General features: G+C 45.8%; 2 protein-coding genes across 3 annotated transcripts in view; both read right to left on the minus strand.

Moving 5' to 3' along the window:
• Nucleotides 1-4,666: 4,666 nt before the first annotated feature.
• Nucleotides 4,667-24,074, minus strand: UMOD (uromodulin). Of its 2 annotated transcripts, none has more exons than XM_012464683.3 (11): nt 24,046-24,074; nt 22,001-22,127; nt 19,660-20,436; nt 19,446-19,553; nt 17,245-17,453; nt 15,405-15,553; nt 12,477-12,722; nt 8,912-9,074; nt 8,291-8,372; nt 7,107-7,148; nt 4,667-4,994 (listed from the first exon to the last, which is right to left on the minus strand). In XM_012464683.3, exons 2-11 carry the CDS (start codon nt 22,086-22,088, stop codon nt 4,933-4,935), a joined length of 1,926 nt encoding a protein of 641 aa, XP_012320106.2. In that variant the 5' UTR covers nt 22,089-22,127; nt 24,046-24,074; the 3' UTR covers nt 4,667-4,932. The 2 variants fall into 2 exon arrangements, with proteins under 2 accessions (XP_012320106.2, XP_064218624.1); XM_064362554.1 differs by lacking the exon at nt 24,046-24,074 and adding an exon at nt 23,238-23,325.
• Nucleotides 23,487-25,300, minus strand: part of PDILT (protein disulfide isomerase like, testis expressed) — a 155,275-nt gene continuing 153,461 nt past the window's right edge. Inside the window, exon 18 of the mRNA XM_064362555.1 lies at nt 23,487-24,045. The gene's annotated coding sequence lies outside the window, so the exon portion shown is untranslated. The remainder of the gene's footprint in view (nt 24,046-25,300) is intronic.

Below are 25,300 nucleotides of genomic sequence, written 5' to 3' on the forward strand. Positions count from 1 at the left end.
GGCTAATACGGTGATGATGGATTTTGGAATGGCAAAAAACAGACAAAGTTTCCTGGACAAAAGAAGCATCAGAGTAGCCTCTCTTCTAATCCCTTTTGATATGTAGCCTGCCCTAGAAATTGGAAGGCATGAGACTAAGAAGAGGCTGTAGAGTTTCTTGGACTTTTAAACTCCAGGGTTGGACCTGGTCTTCATGCCATGGTAGAAATCATGGACTTAATAAAAGAGCCAAAGCTTTGTCAGAAAAAAAATGGCAGTCTCTTCTCTGTCACTTTGGGGCTCCTTAAGGAGCCAAGGCAACTGGGGGCAAGGGAACAGGAGGGTCTTGGCATTGGTAACACCTTCTATAAAACCTCAGCCTGGAAAAAGAAAAGGTGCTACAAGCCACCTTCTCTACTCCTAGAGCAACTGGAGAAAAGTCTCTAAAATGTGGAACTTATGACAACTGGGGCCCACTAAATAGCCTTCTGATCCATTCAGTCCAGCTGGGTGCTCATCCCAGGCTTCCCAGTGGCCAGTCTTAACCTTCTAATTCCTCTTAAATGGTCTCTGCGGCTATCATCATCCACTTACACCACCTTTCTCAGCAGATATCTTGAACCCTACTTCAAAAACAATTTAGGCCACAACACTTGACCTTGCTCCTTCCCCTATAAACATATAAATATTGGCCTCCACTCCTTCCCCTCCAACTTCTGATAGGGCGATCTTCCTCCTTTCCAAAGTTAGTTCCTCCATCCCTCTCCTGGCCTCTCCATTCCAATCTGAACCATGCAGCCAAAACCTCCCTGCTACGATGGTCTCATAGCCAAATCCACTGTGTAGTTTGTTTCTGCTCCTTCATGATTGGATTTGCTTACTGCTTTTTCTGGGTACCTTGCATTTCCTTGACTCCGCACAATAGTATTTTGGTGATTCTCCTATTTCTACTTGGAGATTTCTGCTCTGTTGCTGCAAGATCCTGTCCCTAAGAATGCTGGTTAGGTCCCATTTTTCTTGTCACTTCATAAACTCTCCCTAGGAGGTATCAAGGTATCTCATGGTTTCACACATCGTCTCCAGGCTGGTGCGTTCCGAATCTGTATTCCCAGCTTTTGCTACTCCCTTGAACTTCAGTTCCTTCTACCTGTTGACTGCTGGACCCCTCACTGCAGCTGAGATGCTTGAGACACCTCAAACTCAGCAAGTGCAACTCTGAGCTCATTGAATCCCCCAAATCTCCTCCTCCTCATTGTATCATTGATTTTAATCAAAGGTGCCACTGCCCTCCCAATCATCCAAGCTAGAAACTTGGCCTCTTCCTTTCCAAGCTCCTTTCTTTTTACTCTACCCCCATTTCCAATAATCCTTTCTTCTCCATCACCACCTCACCAATCCAAATACAGCCCATCATTCCTTATGAAGGTTTTTTTTTTTTTTTTTTTTTTTGAGCAAGGGTCTTACTCTGTTGCCCAGGCTACAGGACAGTTACGTGATCACAGACTCACTGCAGCCTTGATCTCCTGGGCTCAAATAATCCTCCCACCTCAGCTTCCTGAGTAGCTGGGACTACAGTTGTGGGCCACCACATCTGGCTAACTTTTAAATTGTTTTGTAGAGACAGGGTCTTGCTGTTCCCCAGGCTGGTCTTAAACACTTGGGCTCAAATGATCTTCTTGCCTTGCCCTCCCATAGTGCCAGGATAACAGGCCTGAGCCTCTGCACCCTGTCCAGAGTGATTTTAATAGCTGCCTAATGGGTCTCTCTGCTTTCATTTTTATTCTTTTTGTTTCCGTTTCCTCTCCTGCAACCAGAGGTCAATGTAACATCGGTTGGCATTATCTCCCATTCCCAGCACTATATGCTCCCTGGGATCTGACCCCTATTTACAGTTCCAACCTCACCTACAACTTCTCTACCACACATTGCATGCTCCAGGCAATCTGTGGTTGTCTGGCATCTTCCTCATCTTCAAGCCTTTGCATTCGCTATTCCCTCAGCCTGCATCATTCTACACCCAGCTTCCTCCTATGTTATCACTTCTTCCAGGAAGTCTTTCCTAACTCTACAGGTATACCTCTTCTTTGCTCCTAGGCCTCAAGGGGCTAATTCCAATCACACTCACCTGCCAACTTATCTGTCTCCCTCTAAAAGCTGTTAAGAAATTTGTGAACAGAGGCCAGGTGTGGTGGCTCATGCCTGTAATCCCAACACTTTGGGAGGCCAAGGCGGGCAGATCACTTGAGGTCAGGAGTTCAAGACCAGCCTGGGCAACATAGTGAAACACCATCTCTACTAAAAATGCAAAAATTATCTAGGTGTGGTGGTGCATGCCTGTAGTCCCAGCTACTTGAGAGGCTGAGGCAGAAGAATAGCTTGAACCCAGGAGGCAGAGGTTACAGTGAGCCTATATCATGCCACTGTGTTCCAGCCTGGGCAACAGAGTGAGACTCTGTCTCCAAAAAAGAAGAAAAAAAAGATATTTGTGGACAGGGAGCCTGTCTCTGCAGTTCTAATCAGTACTTAGTAAGTACTTCTTGAGTAAACACATGAACAAATTCATAACATGCATCACCAGACCCTCTGCAGTGAGCAATTCTTTAAACTTAAGGCTGTCCAAGTGTACGTAGTCAGTCTTAGAGGAAAGACACAAGATCCTACCTCAGGACCTTCACACCTGCTATTCTGATTGCCTGCAATGCTATTCTTCAGATATGCCCCTGGTTCACTCCTTTGCTTCTTTTAGCCTCTGCTCAGCAGAGAGGCTTTCTCTGATCATTTTACGTCCAATAACACCCATATTGCTCGATTCCCCTTCCTTGTTTTTTCTTCCCCATCAGAAATTGACACCATCTATCACATTGCACGTAGTTGTTTAAATGTGTCTGCCTTTTAAATATAAGCTCTCTACCAGCAAGGGCTCTGTTTTGATTATTTGCTGTTTCCATGGTACATTTAAATCGCCTGGCATTGAATTTATGCTCAAAATATCTGTTGAATACATTGAGCTGAATAATTGATAGAAAATAAGAAAGGCAACGAAAAAGAACCGAGGGACTGAAGGAGTAATTCTGATGTGCTTTCTTTCCCCCGCCAGGTCTTGTCTTTGGTCCTTGTCTTTATGGTTTTATTGATCTTGGCCCAGATTTTTCCTTTATGTCCTGTACAAGCACAGATGAATGTGTACACTGTCAGTCATGGCCTGACAGTGGACAGGGGCTGGGATCAGCCCATGGTCTTCCTCCACAACTCTTATGTCAAGGTTTTCCATGCGTGTCCATGTGACAAAAGGCCCCTTGACTTAAGACACACTGTCCTAGCAGCCCCCATTTGCTAATACACACGTGTGGCTTTCCCTGGGATCAAAGGGTTCTAATAGTGTGCCAAGGAGGGCCTTGGCCTCTCCTGAAAAGCCACAGCTGGAGTCCAGGGAAGCAGCTGGTGGTAGAGCAGAGAGTTCCCATCGAAATTGGCTTTCTTTTATCCACGTGGCACAGAAATCCAGAGACCGGAGGGGTATCTTGGTCTCCTGTAACCAGCCACCACATCCTGGGGTACCTCCATACCCACAAAGCATCCCCTACCAAGGGGGGTCATGGATCTGTTCTCCACTCTTGGTGTGTCTCTGAAAGTTGGTCTTCCAGGGAATCTTCTGGATTGGGAGGAAGATGTCCAATGATTGGAGGGAGTCCTGAGGATATTCCAGGTACCTGACCATGACTTGCTTACTCCTTATTATCTCTGAGGACTGGGAGACTCCTGTAAGCAGGGACTTACTCATCAGTGTTTAATTGTCTTATTAATCAGTGTTTCCCAGCACCTATCACAGTGCCTGGCAGATATGGCATGCTCAGATAAATGTTTCTGGAAAACTGAATGAACCTTCTGAGGCCATCACTATTGCCTCCATGATACAGAATCAGCAGGCCTTGGTATACTGTCATTTATTGTTCCTTTTTTTTTTATGACAGAATCTTGCTCTGCCACTCAGGCTATGGTGCATTGGCATGATCTCAGCTTACTGCAGCCTCGACCTCTCAGGGCCAAGAGATTCTCCCACCTCAGCCTCCCAAGTAGCTGGAACTACAGGCGCATGATACCATGCCCAGTGAATTTTAAATTTTTATTTTGTAGAGGTGGAGTCTTGTTGCCTAGACTGATCTCAAACTCTTGGGCTCAAACTCTTGCCCAGGCTGATCTCAAACTCTTTAATCCCAGCACTTTGGAAGGCTGAGGCGGCAATGATCCTCACTGCTGCCTCAGCCTTCCAAAGTGCTGGGATTAAAGGCACAAGCCACTTCGCCTGGCCTATGGTCTCATTTCTGAAATGCCTGACCTGCTTAGAATTACTTGTTCAAGTTCTCTCTCTCCTACCAGATAGGAAACTCGGGGGGTGGGGCAGGGATTGTGTCTGACTTGTAAACTGCTATGTCCCTGGCATCTAGCACATAGTGCCTGGCACATACTAGATGCTCAGCAAATATGAATGAATGAATGGATGAAGCTCAGAGACATGTGTATCCTATCTAAGGTCACACAGCAGAACCCAGCCTTACCAAGCAGACTGTGAACTCCATGAGGACAGGGTGTGGGGCTGTTTTTCCCACCACAGGATTCTTAGCACCACACATATTTATTACATGGTAGAGTTCAGTAAATACTTGTTGAATGAATGGATGACTTCAAAGACAGAGATTAAAAATCATTATTTTGCCACATTCTCTTAGGAGACAGGAGCCTCAGGGTACACCATCACAAGTCCCATTTTGAGAAAAAGCAGCATTTAAAGACACAGGCTGTTTCTCGACAGCCAGGATTAAGGGGGAGAAAAGAAGGCAGGCTGACCAAAGCATGAACTCCCTTTTCTGTGGCTGGGGCGCTGGCCTGCATCGTGCCCTCTGCCCAGCAGGAAGTGAGCTGGCAGCCATGGAGCATAGGGCTTTCTGCTGTCAGTCACTGAAATGTCAGGGTCAAGGTGGTGGAGAGAAGCAGAGACAGCCAGACTTTCAGGAGCCCTGAAAAGAAAACAGTTATAGGGCAACTGCTAGTACTGCTGTACTTTTGTGCAAATTAACATAAGCTGCCTCCTCTAGACTGACCAATCAGACGAGGACACCGTCTCTGGGCTGGTCTCCTAGAAAAAGGAAGCTTCTTCTTTATCTCTCCTGAAAAAGGTAGACCGATTTGAAAAAGGTAGTCTTTCCTCTGGCACTAGGCTTGGTACCTTCACAACAGGGCACTCTTGTGCAGTGCACAACCTACTCGACCATCCTTAGAGACCTTTGGGGGATAGTAACAGAAGGCAAGCTTCTTAGGAATGCCGTGACTCTCCAGCTCTGAGCTCATCAGTACTGGGCTGGACTAGTCAAATCAAATACCTGGTTAATCGGGCAGGGTGGCTCACATCTTTAATCCCAGCACTTTGGGAGGCCAAGGCAGGCGGATCACCTAAGGTCAGGAGTTTGAGACCAGCCTGGCCACACGGAGAAACCCCATCTCTACTAGAAAATACAAAAATTAGCCGGGCGTGGTAGTGCACGCCTGTAGTTTCAGCTACTGGAGAGGCTGAGACAGAAGACTTGCTTGAACCCAGGAGGCGGAGGTTGCAGTGAGACAAGATTGTGCCACTGCACTCCAGCCTGGGCAGCAGAGCAGACTCCATCTTAAAAAAAAAAAAAAAAAGCCCAGGTTAGTGGAACAACCTCTTTGGATCCAGGTACCAGTAGCTGTTGCATATATGTGCTTTTCAACTAGGTTTTTAGATAATTCAGTAGCCATGAAAACCAAGGGCCATAAAAATGCCACCTGTCCCTGGCCTTTGTGGTCAGAAGAGTGAAGAAGCGGAGAAATAGGGTTTCTTCTTTGACCGTTGTGTTCACCCCAGCCCTAAGCATGGTTCCTGGCACATGGTATTACTCAATGAATATTTGTCACCTCTTGAATGAATCTAGAGAAAGGTGTTAGAGCAGATCCCTGGAGCTTCAGGAAGTACCCAAGATGCACATCTGGTGTGTGTGCATACCCTTTGGGTACAGGTTTCCAGTAAGTGTGTGTATATCTGCACACACAAATATGCATACATACAACTGCCACTTCCTGTGCATCTGTATGTACAAACAGGAGTAAATGTATGTGACCTTGTGTGTGTGAGCAAACAGGTCTGGATGACCTACATTCTTAGTGCTTATCTGGGCATGCCTGTGTCTGTGTGCACATAGGTACTATTGGGAGACAGCATAGGTGTGTGTACATATGTACAACCCTAGGTCCAGGCATTCCAGGCATTTCCACAGTTACAGTTACCTCTTCAGAGCTCAAGCCCAGCCCTCCAGCACACTCTGGGGACCTCAGGGAATCAGAAGAGCAAAGAAGCAGAGAAGTAGGGCCAGAATTAAGCATGGTTCTTGATAAATAGTAGCACTCAAGGAATATTTCTCACCTATTGAATGAATCTAGAAAAAGGGGTTAGAGAAGAGCCTTGGAGTTTCAGGAAGTGCACAAGATGCAGACCTGGAGTGTGTGCGTATTCTTTGGATACAAGTCTATAGCAAGTGTGTGTGTAAAATAAGTGATATGTATACCAGGGTACATGTCCCAGCTCTAGCAATTAATAGATAGATGTAGAACCACTCACGTTCTCTGAGCCACTCTTCTCATTTAGAAAATGGAACTAGTAACACCTCCCTTGTAGAGTTGCTGTGAAGCATTAAAAGTTAACAGAAGCCTCCTAGGAGAGTTCTGGAACAGGTCCCGCTGCAGAGAGGACCTGTTCTGTCCTTTGGTTCTCCTTTCATAATGCTCCTGTACCCAGTTTACTTAAAATGAAGTGCCCTGGAATAGGAAATATCCCCCATCTCCCTTCCCACACCCTGCTGTGCTCCCTCCAAACCCACCTTGCTCTGAGTTCTCAGGCTCCCCTGCTTTGTCTCACCAGGACCCCTACTTTCACCTTGTTCCCTTCCACACCTCCAGTTAGTCCCTATCTGGGTAAGGGTCTTCCCTTGAGCTCCATGGGGTGGAACCCAATGTTTACATTGTCTTATGTCTCTGCCCCCACCCCATGCAGCCCTTCGAGGAACTAGAAAAGAACTTCCTGTACCTGGTAAAAAAAAAAAAAAAAGACTTACCCAAGCTGCTAAAAGCAGCCCTTGAGACTGTGGCCTGGACACCTTTGGAGGAAAACAGAAGGAACAGTGAAAAAAGAATGCATGAGATTGGCAAGCAGCCTGGGAGAAATCCCTTCAACCTACTTTTTTCCTCGCAGGCAGAGTGAGCTCTTCAAAACCCAAATCTGATCATGTTACTTCCCTACTTCAGACCCATCAGGGGCTCTCACTGCACTGCTTTCAGGAGAAAGGCCCCAAACCTTAGTAAGAACTGCAAGGCCCTGCACGGTCTGCCGTAGCTCATCCCACACCACTCCCTTCTTTCCAGCCTGCCTGGCCTTCTCTGAGTTCTTTTAACAGGCAGGGCTCCCTCCTACCATAGGCCCTTTGCCCAAGCTGTACTCTTGAAACCACCTTTGCAAAATTATGACTGAGACAGTGAAAGAGAGCTAACCTAGCCGACTCCATCTTGGTTCTAACTTTGAAGCTGTCCTTGTTCCTTCCTGGGTGTAGGCTGAACTAACTTTGGAAGGAATTTGATTTATACTTTAAAACAAAGATGATAACAGCCCTTACCAAAAACAAACCTCTTTCTTGCCTGGGGACTAGACTCCCTTTCTAGAACTAAGAAATTAGCTACAAGATTAGAAATTATGGTTTAGGAGTCATAAAGCTGGAGGCTACAAGATTCTGACCCTTCCTAAACTGCTCCTAAGATCAGTGCTTGCAGACCCTGCACTTGACGGATCAACTGGCACCACCCAGATCCCACATGTCTACATGGGATTATTCAAATGGCACCTTCTTCACTGATTCACAAGTTCCATGTGAGCAGGGCCATCTACTTCTGCTCTTCACAAGACCCCCAGACACAGAGTGGGCACATGTACTACAAATATGAATGTATGTATGTGACCTCACGTGTGTGCAAACATATCTGGATGATCTACGTTTCCACATGCCTGTCTGGCCACGCCTGTGTCCTGTGTCACATTCATCTACCAATCATATTTGTGCAATGAATGGGTGGATGAATGGGAATAGTAAAAGGAAGGCAGCCTGTTTTCCACCTTGCCCCAGAGCATCCACCTGCTCCCAGTTCTTCAGAGCTCAGTAAGGTGACAAGGCACCAGGCTCTGTTATCCCTCTTCCTCTCCAGAGATTATTCCCAGCCAGGAATGTTGAGAAGCGAGTGACTCTCTTACCTTTCCGTGTGATGGGACCCAAGTTCAGGACACGGGATTGATCTATGACACTCCCACTTCTGAATCTGGTCCCAGAGCAGGTCTACAGGGAGAGGGCAATAGAAAAACACCCTCCATGAGGGAGCCTGCATGTGGTTCTGCCATGTGGAGTGGACTGCACACCTCATAGGTGTCTTCTCCTGCCCCAGGCAGAAGTTTTTAGGAGATCTGTATACCGGGGCGCATGCATGTCCCAGTTCTGCCATTTGCTAGACAGATGCATGATCTCAGGCAAGCCATTCAAGTTCTCTGATCTCCCCTCCTCATGAGGAAAGGGAACTAATAACACCTCCCTATAGAGTTGCAGTGAAGCATTCAAAGTTAACACAAGTGAAGTGGACACAGTGCTTAAAAATGTCAGCTCTTGTTATTTGAACACAAGCTTGCAGATAAGCCGGAGTGTTTGCCAGCCTGCCGCACTTCACTGATCGCACCTGATTTCCTAGTGACCTAGGTTTCCTGCCTGGCCATGCCCACCTCATCTTATTGCTCATTCTACAAGGAAGCAATGGTGATTTGTTTTCTTTGTGACCAAATGTCTTTGGTTATAAGAGATGGGCTGGGGGAGGGGAGGCGACTCACAGGCTTGCACTTTTCATTCATGGTGTCACAGAGATAGACTTCACAGTGCAGATAGACTAGGTCGTAGTTTCCAGCAAACCGGAACATCTGGACGGAAAATCGGCCCTGGGAGGACTCCCCATTCTCCACCACTTGGATAGTTGAGTCTTTAGTGTGTGGGCATCTGGGAGGGTTACACAGCATTTCATGTGATTGGTTAAACAAAGACTCTGCAGCCAGACTTCCTGGGTTCAAATATTGCTCTGTCACCTTTTAGCTGTGTGACCTTGGGACAACTTACTTAATCTCTTTGTGCCCTAATTTCTTCACCTGTACATAGGAAATAATTGCAGCTGGCCGGGCATGGTGGCTCACACCTGTAATCACAGCACTTTGAGAGGCCAAGGCAGGCGGATCATTTGAAGAAATAATTGTAGCCATGTCATAAGACAGCTGCAAGGATTAGTTTTTTTTTGCTGAACTGTGTGTAGTATGCCAAAGGTGCTTTATATATTTGATACTAAATTGAAACTCATCAGTGCAGGGCTGAAACTATCTGAAAGTCAGCACTTCCTGATTTCCCAGGAATAAAATTAAAAAATTATTAGCTACTATGTGAAACTGTCATCAGTGCAAAGCTGAAACTGTCCAAAAGTCAGCACTTCCTGATTTCCTAGGAATAACATTAAAAAATTATTAGCTACTATGTGCTATCTACATGTGCCTGGTATAATTATAACGATGGAAACCTCTGGGTACCAAGAGCCACTGATGAAATTGGCGTGTGTGCACCCATCTGTGCATATACACAATTATGCCCAAACACAGTTACAAGGAGAAACCTGAAACAGAGCATGCAGAGACTCCCATGTGTGCTGGGCTGAGTCAGGGATACCCATGGGCATTCCGGGAAGGCAAACTGGGCACCCTATCTGCCATTCCACACTATTTGCTCGAAGTTGATTTAGGAAGGAGGCTGAACACTGACTCCAAAACTGAGAAGGAACCTTCTGGGAATGTTTTTCACTTTTGTGTCTCCCATAATTCAGATCTGGCCCCAAAAGTGCAGACTCCACCTGGCAAGAGAAAAGGCCTGAGGTTGAGTGGACCCAACTCCTGACAGGCAGACAGTATGGCCTGTGAGGGCTCCATGTGCTCAAGCCAAGCTAGACATCCATGTGTCCCCTCCAGTCACTTTCACTGTCTCCCCAACTTGTCTCCTCTTTTCATGCCTTGTGAGGTTCTGACATCTCTCCTAGACTGGTAGTTCTCACTCCAGCTCCCACACTAACTCACATGGAAACGTATAGACACACCCTACGTTTTACAAGTTTTTAAAGAACTTTCCAAGTTTTCCACAATGTGCCTGCCGTAATTTCATTTTATTTTATTTTTAGATGGAGTCTTGCTCTGTGACCTAGACTGGAGTACAGTGGTGTGATCTTGGCTCACTGTAACCTCTGCCTTCCAGTTCAAGCAATTCTCTTGTCTCAGCCTCCTGAGTAGCTGGGATTACAGGCACATGCCACCACGCTCAGCTAATTTTTGTATTTTTAGTAGAGACGGGGTTTCACCATTTTGGCCAGTCTGGTCTTGAACTCCTGACCTTGTGATATGCCTGCCTTGGCCTCCCTGCTGTACTTTTATACTCCTGAAAAACAAGTTTTAAAATCCCAGCATAGCAGGTATTATTTATCCTCATTTATGTCTGAGAACAGGAAAACCCAGAGAGCTAAGCTGGCCTGTTTCTTAAAACTAAGAAATGGCAAAGCCAAGATTTGAACTCAAATCTCTGTGATGCTCCAATCAAGGTCATGCCAACAGTTTCCAAATTTCAGTTTTTTTCTTCTTGTTGAGATACCACCTTCATGAGCATTTTCTCGTGTGTCCCAACATTTGTATTATCATTTACTTACTATTTTTTTTTAATCTACTTATATTTTTTACTGAAACACATTTATTTTCTAGAAGAATCTTTAGGTCATGACCTCAAGATGGCAAACAAGTATCACTTGCCGTAAACAGAACAGGACCATACAATGAGGACAAGGTCAACAAAGGGGTTGTATTAAGTTTGAGTTAGACACTGTTAATTGCAAAACCCTCTAAAACAGACTTCTGCTTTATTTTTATTGCAAAGGGAGATTCCAGATAAGGAAGGGGTGTGAATATCATATTAGCACCCACCTGAAAATATTCCCTTGATGTAACTAGGCAGACCCTGAGATAACCTAATGAAAACAGACCACTGTCTCTCAGGAATGCTCTCTCTGACTATGCAATTAAAATTGCAAATGTATCTCTTCTTCTCCTGCTTTGTTTCTTCTATAACCTCTTTGTCATTAACATACTATATATTTCACTTTCATTTAATTGTTGGTCCTCCTGCTTTAGAATGTAAACTGTATGAGGGCAGAGGTTTTTCTTCCTTCTATTTACTGTGAAGTCCACAGAGCCTGACACACAGCAAGCTTCCAAAATATCTTTTCAACTTATGAATGAGAAAGTGAACTACCTTCTCGTGGTAAGATTCACAGTCATCTTGTGCCTCTTGAGTAAAAGGTAGCACACTTGTGTCCTCCTAGTTTCAACTGGCCCTTGGCTAACCATGCCCATACCTTACTCCTCCCCCAGGTGCTGGGCTGCCTGCTGCCTTGGGCATGCCTTTCCATCAGGTTTCTTACCATTTTTTGAATTGCAAATCCTACTCAGCTCCCTGCTGAAGCTTGTACATCCCCCCTCAAAAATAGTATTTTTAAATGCACAAAATAAGAATATTTAAAACATTATAAAGGAAACCAATGAAATTGAAGTGCCATTCTGAAAATATTAAAAACATTCGCTAGCTGGGTATGGTGGTGTGAGCTATGATCAAGTGACCGTATTCCAGCCTGAGTGACAGAGTGAGACCCTATCTCAACAAAGTCAAATCAAATCAAACAAGCAAAAAAATAAGACATTTGAAATACAAAATGCATATCATTGTGTATATGTATTATACATAAATATATATTTGCAAATACATATGTATTTGATAATGCATTGAATAATAAGGGCTAGTGAAAATTCTAATGCTATAGTGCCTAAAAGGTATTGATGACCATAAATGGCTTCACAGGACCTGCTAATATTTCTGTAGTTTGTTGCCTGTATTTATAATGGATGGGAATGCTAAGTTTCAGCTAAAGGGCAATGAATATAAAGATGCAATTTTCCGGCTGGTCATGGTGGTTCATGTCTGTAATCTCAGCACTTTGGGAGACCGAGGCAGGTGGATCACGAGGTCAGGAGTTTAAGACCAACCTGGCCAAAGTGGTGAAAACCTGTCCCTACTAAAAATACAAAAATTAGCCGGGCATGCAGGTGCATGCCTGTAATCCCAGCTACTTGGGAGACTGAGGCAGAAGAATTGATTGAATTCAGGAGGTGGAGGTTGCAGTGAGCTGAGATCACTCCATTGCACTCCAGAGTGAGTGACAGAGCAAGACTCTGTCTAAAAAAAAAAGATGCAATTTTTCTCCATCCAAGTCCAAAGAACCCCCCGAATTCCCCGCCATGGGTTCCCATGTAGGAGGCTTTGCCTTACCTGTCCTGGATGATGAAGTACTTCAGGGTGTCTGTGGCATTGCCACTGGGTGTGGCATAGCAGTTGGTCATGAGCAGTGCAAATCGGGACAGGTCTCCCCCATCCAACATGGTGCCCACATACAGAAAAGCCTCAGTGGACAGCGTCACGGAGGAGCCTTGGTAGGGCTGCGTGTAGGAAGGGTTTTGGAAGAGGGCCATCCGCACAGTGAACATGCCTGTCCCGCCCACTCTGATGTCCAGAGAACTGCAGGGGAAGAAGGGTTGGTGAGAGGATCAGGCTGAAAACATTTGCTGATGGGCTACCTTTTCTGGTTTGCATTTCTGGGCAGTACCTTGTAGTCATTTGAATTTTTATCCAGCAATAAGACTGGAACCCACTAACTGTTGCTTTGCAAACTGCCATGAGTACACACAGGTCAACTTGGGATCTAGATAAAATGCAGGCTCTGATTCAGCCAGTTTGGGGTGGGGCTCAAGGGCCTGCATTTCTAAGAAGCTGCTGGATACTGCTGATGCTGCTGGTCCATGGATCAATCACATCTCAAGTAACATATCCAGTCCCTCACTTGCTACCCCTGTAGCCTTCAAGATGGGGGAAAAAAAACAACAAATTACTGAAACACCTGGATTCCTTCTTTGGTCTCAATCTAGAACAGGTTAAAAGAGATTGAGCTATTATGAGTCCTACAACTTGCGTCCTGGTCTCCATCGTGATGTACTAACATCTACATCAGAAGATTGACCTTTATAAATGAGTTATTTTTAACCACACTGAAAACAGCCACACTGATGTGAACTTCACTGGATGATCCCACAAAGGACTTTGTAAGGCTGATGCCTCATGAAATAAGGCACATGAGAAATACTCCGAAATGTGGAAGTCCATTTTATAGATGAGAACTGAGTTGTCAGTGAAGACTGGGTTGAGATCTCTAACTCAAGACAGAGACTCGAGGAATCAGGTGCTGTGGTTCACGCCTATAATCCCAATATTTTAGGAGACCAAGGCAGGAGGATCACTTGAGGCCAGAAGTTTGAGACTAGCCTGGTCCACATAACAAGACTCCATCTCTACAAATGTATTTTAAAAAATAGCCCAGGGTTGCGGCACGTGTCTTTAGTCCTAGCTACTTGGGAGACAGGTGGGAGGATTGCTTAAGCCCAGGAATTTGAGGTTGCATTGAGCTATGATTGTGCCACTGCACTCCAGCCTGGGTGATAGAGTGAGGCCTGGGTTCTTTACAAAACAAAACCAAAAAACATAGAGATGTGAGCACACTTGTTGCTCCCCAGAGCCTACCAGGCCAAGGACAGGGCCACAGTGCCCCAGGACACTGCTTGGCTAGGTGAGGCTCCAGCCAACAGCCTGCAATGAGCACCCTTCTTCCTCCAAGTCAGCTGTGCACTGTCATCAGCACCCAGCATCCTTCCCTGCGTCTGGTTGGACAAGAGAGTACAAAACCATGGGCAAGCTTTGAAGGGAAGCTCAACCAAGCTTCCAAGGTCGAGTGGAGTCTCTGGACCTGATGTCTGAATTCCAGCTCTATCACTTGTTAGACTTTGCAGCTTTGCATAAATCACTCAAACTTCTCTGAGCCTCAATGTCCACATCAGTATAATGGAATAATAATAATAATACCTTTATCTCCTAGGGCTGCTATAAGAGTTTGATGAGATGTTCCAGGCAGAACACTGGACACAATGCCTGAGATATAGTAAGCTCTCAATAAATCTCAGTTATTGGGTGGGTGCGGTGGCTCAAGCCTGTAATCCCAGCACTTTGGGAGGTCGAGGTGGGTGGATCGCCTGAAGTCAGGAGTTTGAGACCAACCTGGCCAACATGGTGAAACACTGTCTCTACTAAAAATACAAAAATTAACCAGATGTGGTGGTGAGTGCCTGTAATCCCAGCTACTTGGGAGGCTGAGACAGGATAATTGCTTGAACCCAGGAGGTGGAGGTTGCAGTGAGCCGAGATTGCATCATTGCACTCCAGCCTAGGCAACAGAGCAGGACTCCGTCATAAATAAATAAATAAATCTTAGCTCATATTACAATGATTATTTTTTCCATCATTGGCCTGTGATTCATCCTATTTGAAGATTTTCAATTTTATTTAGTGATAGGTTCATTTTTTAAAAAAAACAATAAAACTTTATGTGGCACCCAGTATGAATGGTTTACCCCTACAGGCACTCCTCCAAGGCACCTCCCTTGGCCCCCACCAAGACACTTGCAAAGATCATAATTTGTAAAACCCTCTTTAATCAAATTCCTTTCACTTACAGAGAAGGAAGGAAGCTGAGGTCCTTCCAAATGTGAAATACGATTTTCCCAGAGTCCCATAGCAGTCTGGACTGAGACCCTTCCTGCTCTCTGGCACAACCACCCTGCCCCTTTGAAAAGTGGAGACTCTAATTTTTGATTCACATCTGAATCATCTGCATCAGTTTGAGGGTTGAATCTGACTCACATCACAATCATAGCTCAATGCAGCCTCAAATTCCTGGGCTCAAGCGAAACTCCTACATCATTTGATTCTTAGAGCACTGTTGTACTCTAAGAAAGGCAGTACAAGTATGGCTAAACCCATTTCACAGATGAAAATATTGACACCCAGAGAGGGGCTATCAACTTCCCACAGCCAGGCTCAATAACTCACTCAAGCTCATACAATTAGTTAGTGACAGAGCTAGGGCTTGAACCAGACAGTGTTCTGACTGTCCCCCACTGTCCAGGGCGTAACCATCATTTATGAGTCTAGGTTTGAACCTGGGCTCTAGGATTCCTGGCTTTTCCACTGGCCAACCCTATTCCCAGACCTCACTCCCAGCTCTCTGTAGGTGGCAGTTGACAGGGAAGCTCATGGTTAAGGGATTTTGGGGTAGAATCGTCTAGGGGTTCCAGAAACTCTCTCTGGCCGCACCTGACCATTGGCTGCAGGGAGTTCTTCAGGCTGACTTTCATGTCCAGGGGGTAGGAGCATGCAAAGTTGATTTTGATGTTGCGGTCACGGATGATGATCTCATCTGCCAGGTAGAGGGTGTTGCTGTAAGTGGCATGGGTTTCATTCCTCTGTGTTGCAGGGAATGGGAGGTGGGGGTGAGAGAAAGGGCATGAAAATCTGAGTAGGACTTCAAAGCCAAATCTGCTGGTCTCTGGCTACTTGTGAGCTGCTCTCCTAGTCTCCTTGATAAAAAGCTGCCTGTGGCCGGGTGCGGTGGCTCACGCCTATAATCCCAGCACTTTGGGAGGCTCAGGTGGGTGGATTACATGAGGTCAGGAGTTAGAGACCAGCCTGGCCAATGTGGTGAAACCTCATCTCTGCTAAAAATACAAAAAGTAGCTGGGTGTGGTGGTGGGTGCCTGTAGTCCCATCTACTCAGGAGGCTGAGACAGGAGGATCACTTGAACCTGGGAGGCAGAGGTTGCAGTGAGCTGAGACTGTACCACTGCACTCCAGCCTGGGTGACAGAGGGAGATTCCAAAAAAAAAAAAAAACCCACAGCAATAAAAAACTGCCTGTACAGCCTGAACTATGAGCCAATTAATCATCTTTTCTTTATAAATAAAAAAAAAAGTTACAACAGCAATGACCATTCATTCGCACATGTCATGTGCTAGACCCTGAGCTGAATACCTGCATTACTGCATTAGTCCCTTCAGTGACCCTAAGAGATGGGGCTGCCATATCTCTGCTTCCTGGATGAAAAGACAGAGGTTCATAGTAACAGAGTCACTGAGGGATTGCCCACAGTTCGTGAGATCTCACAAGCCTAGGCTCTTTCCAGCACCCTGTGCTTCCTCTCTTGAAAACTAAAAACCGTATGCTAAGTCACCATTAATAAAACTTCAAATGCCATCCTTGGAAAATGACATTAATTATTTCTTTTTTGTATGTTTGTTTTGAGACAGAGTCTTACTCTGTCACTCAGGCTGGAGTGCAGTGGCGCAATCTCGGCACACCACAACCTCTGCTTTCTGGAATCAAGCGATTCTCCTGTCTCAGCCTCCTGAGTATCTGTGATTAAAGGTGCCCACCACCATACCCAGCTAATTTTCCTATTTTTAGTAGAAACAGCATTTCTCTGTGTTGGCCAGACTGGTCTCAAACTCCTGACCTCTTTTCCACCTGCCTCAGCCTCCCTAAGTCCTGGGATTACAGGCATAAGCCACCATGCCCAGCCAACATTAAATCTTTTCTCTCTCTTTCTTTCTTTCCTTCCTTCTTTCTTTCTTTTTCTTTCTTTTTCTTTATTTCTTTCTCCAGTAATGAGAGAGGGGGAGAGATAATGCTCAAACATTTACCTCTGAGTTTCATTTGAGGAGGCCTCTGTCAGTGAGGTCCTGGTTCTGTGTACATTAAGAAAACAGACCTTGCCTTCCAGGACCACTGGAGACAAATGGACCAGTTTCTGAACCAAATGCTGATGCCTACTGGCTGGGACAATCACTGCTGTCAGCCCTACTTTTCCTATCTGTAAAATGGAGAACTATCATCATGGATTGCTCTCTTTGAAGTTTATTTGAAGCTGACATTTATTGAGCACTTACTGTGTGCAGTCCTAATCACTTTAACACATTAACTCATTCAATCCTCTCAACATGCCTACAGAGTAGGTGCTATTATTTCTCCACTTTACAGTTGATGAAACTGAGGCACAGCCAGGTTAAACAACCCCGAACCTCCTATAACTAGGAAGTGATAGAGCAGAAGCTTGAACCAGGCAGTGCTCTGGTTCTGTGCCCCACTGGCCAAGACGTACCGTCAACACTGTCCCACAGGGACCATCCCGGGCTGGGGTCATTACAGACATCCAGTCCCGGTTGTCTCTGTCACTGAAGCCTGAGCACCGGCTGTCACTCAGGTACATGAAGACCTTCTCGAAGCCCAGACTCTTCAGCTGGCACTTGCCCAGGGACACCTTCATGTCATTGGCCCCACATTCCAGCCTGTGCTCCAGGAGGGAAATATCTGAAACAGGCAGGTTGGGCAGGATTGAGGGCCTGTGTCTGTAGCTTCGGGGCCCAGCACGTTCCCCCGGGCCAGGTCCAGCTGGCTGTGTTGACCACCACCTGGAGGCGCTCAGCATAGCCTCAAGCTGATCTCTCTCCTCCCAATGTGATGAGGACTCAAAATTGGACCCCTGATAGCAAGGTATACATCCATTGGCCAACCATTCAGTCCTGTGCTCCCCTAAGTGTGGGTTGTATACAAAATGCAGGAGGATTTTCAGGAGGGTTTGATGTCCCAGCATTAAATAACAGTGAATATTAGTTTAAAAAGGGGAGAGTGGGCACTGTGGCTCATGCCTGTAATCCCAGCACTTTGGGAGGCTGAGGCAGGCGGATCATTTAAGGTCAGGAGTTTGAGACCAGCCTGGCCAACATGGTGAAACACTGCTTCTACTAAAAATACAAAATAAATAAATAAATATTAGCCAGGCCCAGTGGTGGGCACCTGTAATCCCAGCTACTTGAGGGGCTGAGGCAGGAGAATTGCTTGAATCCAGGAGGCAGAGGTTGCAGTGAGCTGAGATTGTGCCACTGCATTCCAGCCTGGGTGACAGAGGGAGACGTCGTCAAGAAAAAAGAAGAAGAAAGAAAGAAAATAAAGAAAAGAAGGAAAAGAAGGAAAAAGAAAGAAAGGAAAGAGAGAGAGAAAGAGAGAAAGAAAAGGAAAGAAAGAAAGAAAAAGAAAAAGACAGAAAAAAACTGCAATTGCTTTCTACCCTTTTCACATCAAGTGGACAGTTTCAGCTTGCCACTAATGTCTTTAATGCCATATACTCACACTCACTAACTTTCCTCTCTTTCTTTTTTTTCTTTTTTTCTTTTTTTTTTGAGACAGAGTTTCGCTCTTATCGCCCGGGCTGGAATGCAGTGACGCGATATCGGCTCACTGCAACCTCTGCCTCCTGGATTCAAGTAATTCCCCTGCCTCAGCCTCCGGAGTTGCTGGAATTACAGGTGCTTGCCACCAGGCCTGGTTAATTTTTGTATTTTTAGTAGAGACAGGGTTTTGTCATATTGGTCAGGCTGACCAACTCCTGATCTCAGTTGATCTGCCCACCTCGGCATCCCAAAGTGCTGGGATTACAGGCATGAGCCACAGCGTCCAGCCCACTAACTTCCCTCTCAAACAGAGAGCAGATCTCAGGCTCAGATTTTGGGGAAGAAAACAAGATCCAGCTGGAATTCATTTTTAATTTTTTAAAAATTGAAGTATTTTTCAAAATTTTTAGTATTTATTTTTAAAATTTTGTTTTATTGAAGTATTACACAACTGCTGGAATTTAGTACCTTTTCTTTTCACTTTATTTTTATAGTTAACTTTCTGTCTAAGGTAAGTGTAACTTGCCACAGACAGATGAAGCCATGACCATTAACACCCCACATTTACTTAAGAGATTCAGTCCATTAGAAGAAAAACAAGTTAATAATAAAAGTCATGACACAGGCAACACTTGGGTAAAGCAAGTGAACCGGGGTTCCAATTGTAAAGTTGGCACCTGGATGTGACTAAAATCGTGACTGAAGTCTGGAAATACAATTTTCATCTTCAATAACTGTACGTATGAGAAATCTGAGGCTTGTGCCTGGCCCAGAGTCCTGAGCTGATTGGTGGACTGGTCACTAGGCCTGTGTTCTGGTGCTGCAGGAATAGGACTCAGATGGCAACAACGCGTGTGCCCACTGTGGTGTGGGGCCTCAGAAAGAAGGTTGGATGTGAGGAGGTCCCCAAAGCTCTGGGAGCTTTGAGGTCAACTAAAGAGAGACTCGGGGAGGCCCAGAGAGTCTCTTGCCAGCTTTAATGTGTATTAGTGGATCTTCTATTTTCACTCAGGTTGAATATGTATTTCCTGCGTCATAGCCAGATGACCCCAATCTCACAGGGGAGGAGTGTGCCCCTCCCCCAGTCAATGACAGGTTTCTCAACAACCCGCTTCCTCCCCTCTGGCCTCACCAGTGATGTTGAAGTCCTGTTTGCACTGGCAGTGCCATCTGCCGTTATCCGATTTGCAGTCCTCGTCTATACTGCACTCCTCACACGTCCCCTCCACGGAGCTGGGGTCTGCAGAGTCACAGGGACAGAGAGACAATCAATAAGGAGGCGTCCCAGTCCCCTATAGTGCCTATCCAGGCCTGGGATGATGGCTGCGGGGAAACGCCAGGCTGACCTGTGCAGTACGCCAGGTGACATTCGGGGGGTGCTGTCAAGTTGTAGACGTAGTAGCCGCCGGCACAGGCCTTCACCTGGACTGATGCATCCCACAGGCAGCAACGGTCGCTCCAGTGCGCGCAAGCCGTGCGGCTCACGATGCCTTCGTCGCTGGATGGATGCGTGCCATTGAGCCACATGGGGGCGGCCGTGTTGCAGCGCAGGACAGGCACGCAGGTCTCAGCCAGGCGCACGCCGCCCTGGCCCACGAAGCGGTACCAGCCGCGCAGGTCCGTGTCGCAGGCGTAGCCCGCCCCGTACTCGGTGCTACGCCAGTACTCGTCCAGGGTGCGGTGTGCCTGACACGGATCCGCGCACACGAGCGCGTCGCCCTCGGGCACGCAGTCCAGCCCCGGCCCGCAGGAGCCCGGGGAACACTCACAGTGCCACCCATCCCCCCAGTAGCCCGCGGGACACACGCAGGAGTAGTTGCCCACCACATTGACACACGTGGCCAGGGCGTGGCAGTGGCTAAGCCCAGGTTCCGTGCACTCATCTACGTCTGTGCAGCCCAGCCCAGGCGATAGGCGGAAGCCTTCCGGGCAGACGCAGGAGAAGGAGCCTGGCGAATTTACGCAGCTGCTGTTGGTCAAGCAGTTGTGAGCCCCCGGAATGGCGCACTCATCCAGGTCCACGCAGGTCAGGCCGTCGCCAGTGAAGCCCTCCTGGCAGGTGCACGTCGTCACGGCCCCATCCTCCAAGCAGATGGCATTGCTGTGACATTCGGAGCACCATCCTGTGGACAGAAGAGCCTAGCCTCAGAGTGTGGGCAGCTGGGCCCATGGCCACCCAGAGATCCTTCCCTCATTCTCCAGGGAACTCACATTATATTTAAGATTTATTCTCTAGGACTCCCTCCAAAACAAGAAAAGAAGGAAAGAAACAAAACTCCCCTGATGATATCAGGCTTCCGCCATTCATTCTGTGTTTATTTCATTTTAATTTTTAACTTTATTATTTTTTTAGAGAGGGAGTCTAGTTCTGTCGCCCAGGCCAGAGTGCAGTGGTGCGACCATAGCTCATTGCAGCCTCCAACTCCTGGCTCAAGCCTCCACTCCCCACCACCACCCCACCCTGCCACAGCTTCTGAAAAAGCTGGGACTACAGGCATGTGCCATCATGCCCAATTCCACCATTAATTTTTCTGTATTAAGCATTGCTTTCAAGCTATCTTCTTTTAAAATATCCACATTCCCACATTCAGAAAAGTAATGCACAGAATTCCTGTACTTTGGTAGGATTTACAGTGAACCTGTTGCCCTCTCTGCCTTTGCACATTTTTTGCTTTCTGCCAGATCTGCTTCCCTGCCTGGTGAAACCTTCCTCAGGACCTGGCTCAGTGTTGCCTCCTCTCTGAGTAGTCCTCCAACTCCACTTGGCAAGGCAGTTGTACTTTGTTCCTCCATAATAAAAATAATCATTAAAAAAAATAAGCTGTTGTTTATTAAGCAGTCACTATATGCCAGGCAATAGAATGTGCACTTTTCATTCACTATCTTGTTGAATACTTCCCAATGGCCTCGTGAGGTCAGTTTTTGATTTATCCTTATTTTAAAGATGAGAAAACTGAGGTTCAGAGGGATTAAGCCCCTTGCTCCTTTGGTAAGAAGTAGAACCAGGGTACAAACACAGATGGCAGGACCACAAAATATTTGCTTTTAACTAGGACACTATATGTAATAGAGTATGTTTCTGACCTTCCAATAAAGGGCCTGCAGGTCTTAGAGATGTTCTAGCCCCTTGCTTTTCAATGTGTGCTTCAAGGACCCCACCATTAGCATCACCTGGAAACTTGTTAAAATTCAGCATTGGCCGGGCACAGTGGCTCATGCCTGTAATCCCAGCACTTTGGGAGGCCAAGGTGGGTGGATCACGAGGTCAGGAGATCAAGACCATTCCGGTCAACATGGTGAAACCCCATCTCTACTAAAAATACAAAAAATTAGCTGGGCATGGTGGCATGTGCCTGTAGTCCCAGCCACTCAGAAGGCTAAGTCAGGAGAATCACTTGAACCCAGGAGGCTGCGGCTGCAGTGAGCTGAGATCACGCCGCTGCACTCCAGCCTGGGCAATGAGAAAAAAAAAATCAGTATCTTAGGTCCAACTGAAGATCTGCTGAACCAGAATCTGCATTTTAGCAAAATTTCCAAGTGAGTCCTGTGCATACTGAAGTCTAAGAAATGGACTTAGAATAAAGACAATGCAAATTTCAAATGCGATAGGAAAACTGACATTGCCTCTAAGAAGTGCTACACTACTCGTGCATGCACACACACAAGACACACACACTTCTTACTTACTTGCTTCTGAGGTGTCAGTGGCTGCAGCTGTGATGAACCAAGAGGCCACTACCACCATCAGCATCCAAGTCAGAGATGGCTGCCCCATCCTTTTGCTCTTCACAGCTACTTCTGGTCTAGAGAATACCTGCCCAAAGACAAGTCAGGTTGGCCCCTTGAGTTTTTCTCTTTTTTTCTGATGTCTGGTGTCCTGTGAACGGAGATGGATGGGACAAATGCATGATCTAACTCTCCTCCCCACAGTTGGGAGGAGTGCTTTGATTGTAGGTTATACAACTCCAGGAGGTGTCACTTATATGGACTAAAAAATTGTACAACACTGCAGCCCTTGTTTTGCTGGGATTTCCTCTTTGTACTCTCCCTCCTTACTTCACCGACATCCCAGTCTTGGCTCCCCAAGTCTCAGCACAGTGCACGTTTTGAAGAACTGAGTCATTTGGAGCAGGAAATAGCAAGATGGAATAGTGTTCTGGACTCACCACTTCAATGAAGGCAGCTTTGGATTTTAACTGATCCTCTGCCTGGAAACTTTCAATTTGCCCACATCCACTTATTCATTCAACAAACATCTAATGAGTTTGTGCCAAACAGGGAGCCAGCCACCACAGAGAACAACGAACACAACAAAGTCTGCGCAGCTCACATATTGTAAAGAAGTGACTTGAGACAAGCAACTCGAGAGGTAATTAATCTTCACAATGTATTTTAATGTTTCTGGTGGGATCGCTTATTATTTCTTTCAATTGGCAAAATAGTCCAAGGTGGATGCCAGTATTACCCCAGTGTTTATAGCAGCAAAGTAAGGTGGCACGTTGGCTAAGTATGTAGAAGCTACAGCCTGCAACTGGGACTCAAATCCCTGTTTTACTGATCAATAACACTGTGATGTTGGGCAAGATATTTCAGTTCCCCAAGTCTCTGTTTTTGCCTGTGAAATGGAGATTGTTGCTTTCACAAACTGAGTATCTATGATAGGCTAGGCTCAGTTAAAACACATCCATGTGCTCAAAGACCCTGGGTCCTAGAGCAATATTTTCCATTTCTTTGTGACCATGATGTACTATAAGAAAAATATTTTATGTTGCCGGATGCAGTGACTCATGCTGTAATCTGAGCACTTTTGGAGGCTGAGGTGAGTGGATCACCTGAGGTCGGGAGTTTGAGACCAGACTGACCAACATGGAAAAACTCCATCTCTACTAAAAATACAAAAGTAGCTGGGCATGGTGGCACATACCTGCAATCCCAGCTACTCAGGAGGCTGAGGCAAGAGAATCGCTTGAACCCCGGAGGCAGTGAGCTGACATCACACCATTGCACTCCAACCTGGGTGACAAAAGTGAAACTCGGTCTCAAAAAAAAAAAAAAAAAAAAAAAAGAGGTTTTATATCTTGATCTAGTGCAGTTGCTTCTGCACGAATTTGCATGCACGCACACACACACACACACACACATCACATATAAAATTTGGTAAGACAATTGATATTCTTACTATATTAAATCATTTAATTCTTACCACAACCCTACGAGATAAGTGCTATATTATCCTAGTTTGCAAGTGAGAAAACAGAGAGACAAAAAGGCTAACTACTTCCCTCAAATGTGCATTGCTTACTGACACATTCTATTATACTTAATTAAAAGAAGTCTCAGGATATAACCCACAAATGGAACGATTTTATGAGCCACTAATGAGTTGCGACATAAAACGCTGCATACTGTCCTGGGATTAGGTAGATGACAGATTCAAGCAAGGCCCAGCACATAGCAAATGTTCATTGTTGTATCCCTGGTACCTGGCATGTAATAGGTGCATAACTAGTATTCATGGAATAAGTCAAAAAATAGTAGTCATTGTTACTAGGATGGAGAGGATCAAAGGGAGGAAAACTAAATTACCCAAGATCATGAAGTCAATAATCAGCAGAATAATGACTCAAATCCAGGTCTGACCCCATGTTTGAGGTCTGAATTTTCTCTCTTACCTCCTTCAAATAGAATGGAGAGAAGCTGGGCTAGAAGAAGACATCTACAGATAGCCTTACCTGAAGCCAGAAAGGTAGAGTTAGTCTGGTCACAAATCTGTGCCTCACACTTATATATATAGATATACATTTGTCCCAGGCTGGCAGTCTCTCCTCCAATTATTCTCTAGTTCTGTTTTTTGATATTGTTTTCTTGGGGGTGGAATATTTTTTCCTTCTGGCACAATGTTTGCCTTTTCCAAGCTGTGAGGTTGTTGTTCTTTCTCCTAATAGCTAGAGACCCCAAATGATTGACATGAGGGGTCACACCTGTGCAGGGAAATACAAGGTCACTGTTTCTCACCTTCTCACAGCAAGAGATTCCTTAGTTAGAAATTAACTGGGAAAGCAGTGCCAAGGTGCTGGGCCTCTTCTTGGTCACTGACAAGGGCAAGGTAGGCTCAAGCATCCAGGCAGAAGCCAGTATCTGAAGCCAGGCTGCATAAGGACCAAAGGGATGTTCACTGCCCCTGCTGGGAGGTGCACCTGTCTTGGAGAGGGCACCCTTCTGAAACACCCATTCTCATGAGATCAGCCTTAGAATCCAAACCTAAGCAAGAGAAGAGCTAAGAATGGCTGAGAGTCAGAATTAGAAGATAGTTCGACATTGTTGGACCTGGCACCCTCTGTGAAACAAAGAATTGTAGGCCTGATGACTGGGAGGTCCCTTTGGAGGCGAAATAACTTTGTAATTAAATAGACTGACTTTGGAGTCAGTCCGACTCCCATATCAGCTGTTTATTGCATGCCAGTGGGCTCATTTCTTAACCTTCCTGAGGTCCAGAGGTCAATTTCATTCTCTACAAAATGAGAATACCCATCTCTCACAGTAGTAGTAGTAGCCAAAGGAGATGATGCAAGTAAAGGCACGTAGTAATGATTATATTCATGGAAATTCTGCAAATTCTGCTTTGCTGTTGTGCAATCACCGAGGTAGAAAATGACAGAGCCTGAGTGAAAACCATGTCTTCAGACCCAGTTCTACATACATGGCATTTCAAAAATCAATGTAAGAGTACTGTCATTATGTTGAGAAAAATAAAATATGTGTGAACTTGGGCTGAGCAAACAATATCACCATGATCACTGCGTGGATCTTTTCAGGACATTTCCTCATTCTGTTCCACTCAGTGGTAGAGTAACCACTGACACTGGTGCAATTGTCTCCTCACAATTATGTCTGAGGAGTGGAATTTCTGGGTCAAAGAGGTAGCACTGCTGTAGGGATATTGACACCTCTTCCTAAACAGCACTCCAGAGAGATGATTAAAAATTG

The sequence above is a fragment of the Aotus nancymaae genome, unplaced genomic scaffold (assembly GCF_030222135.1).
Source record: "Aotus nancymaae isolate 86718 unplaced genomic scaffold, 86718_ANA_hifiasm-v0.15.2.pri h1tg000049l, whole genome shotgun sequence".
Classification (NCBI taxonomy): Eukaryota; Metazoa; Chordata; class Mammalia; order Primates; family Aotidae; genus Aotus; species Aotus nancymaae.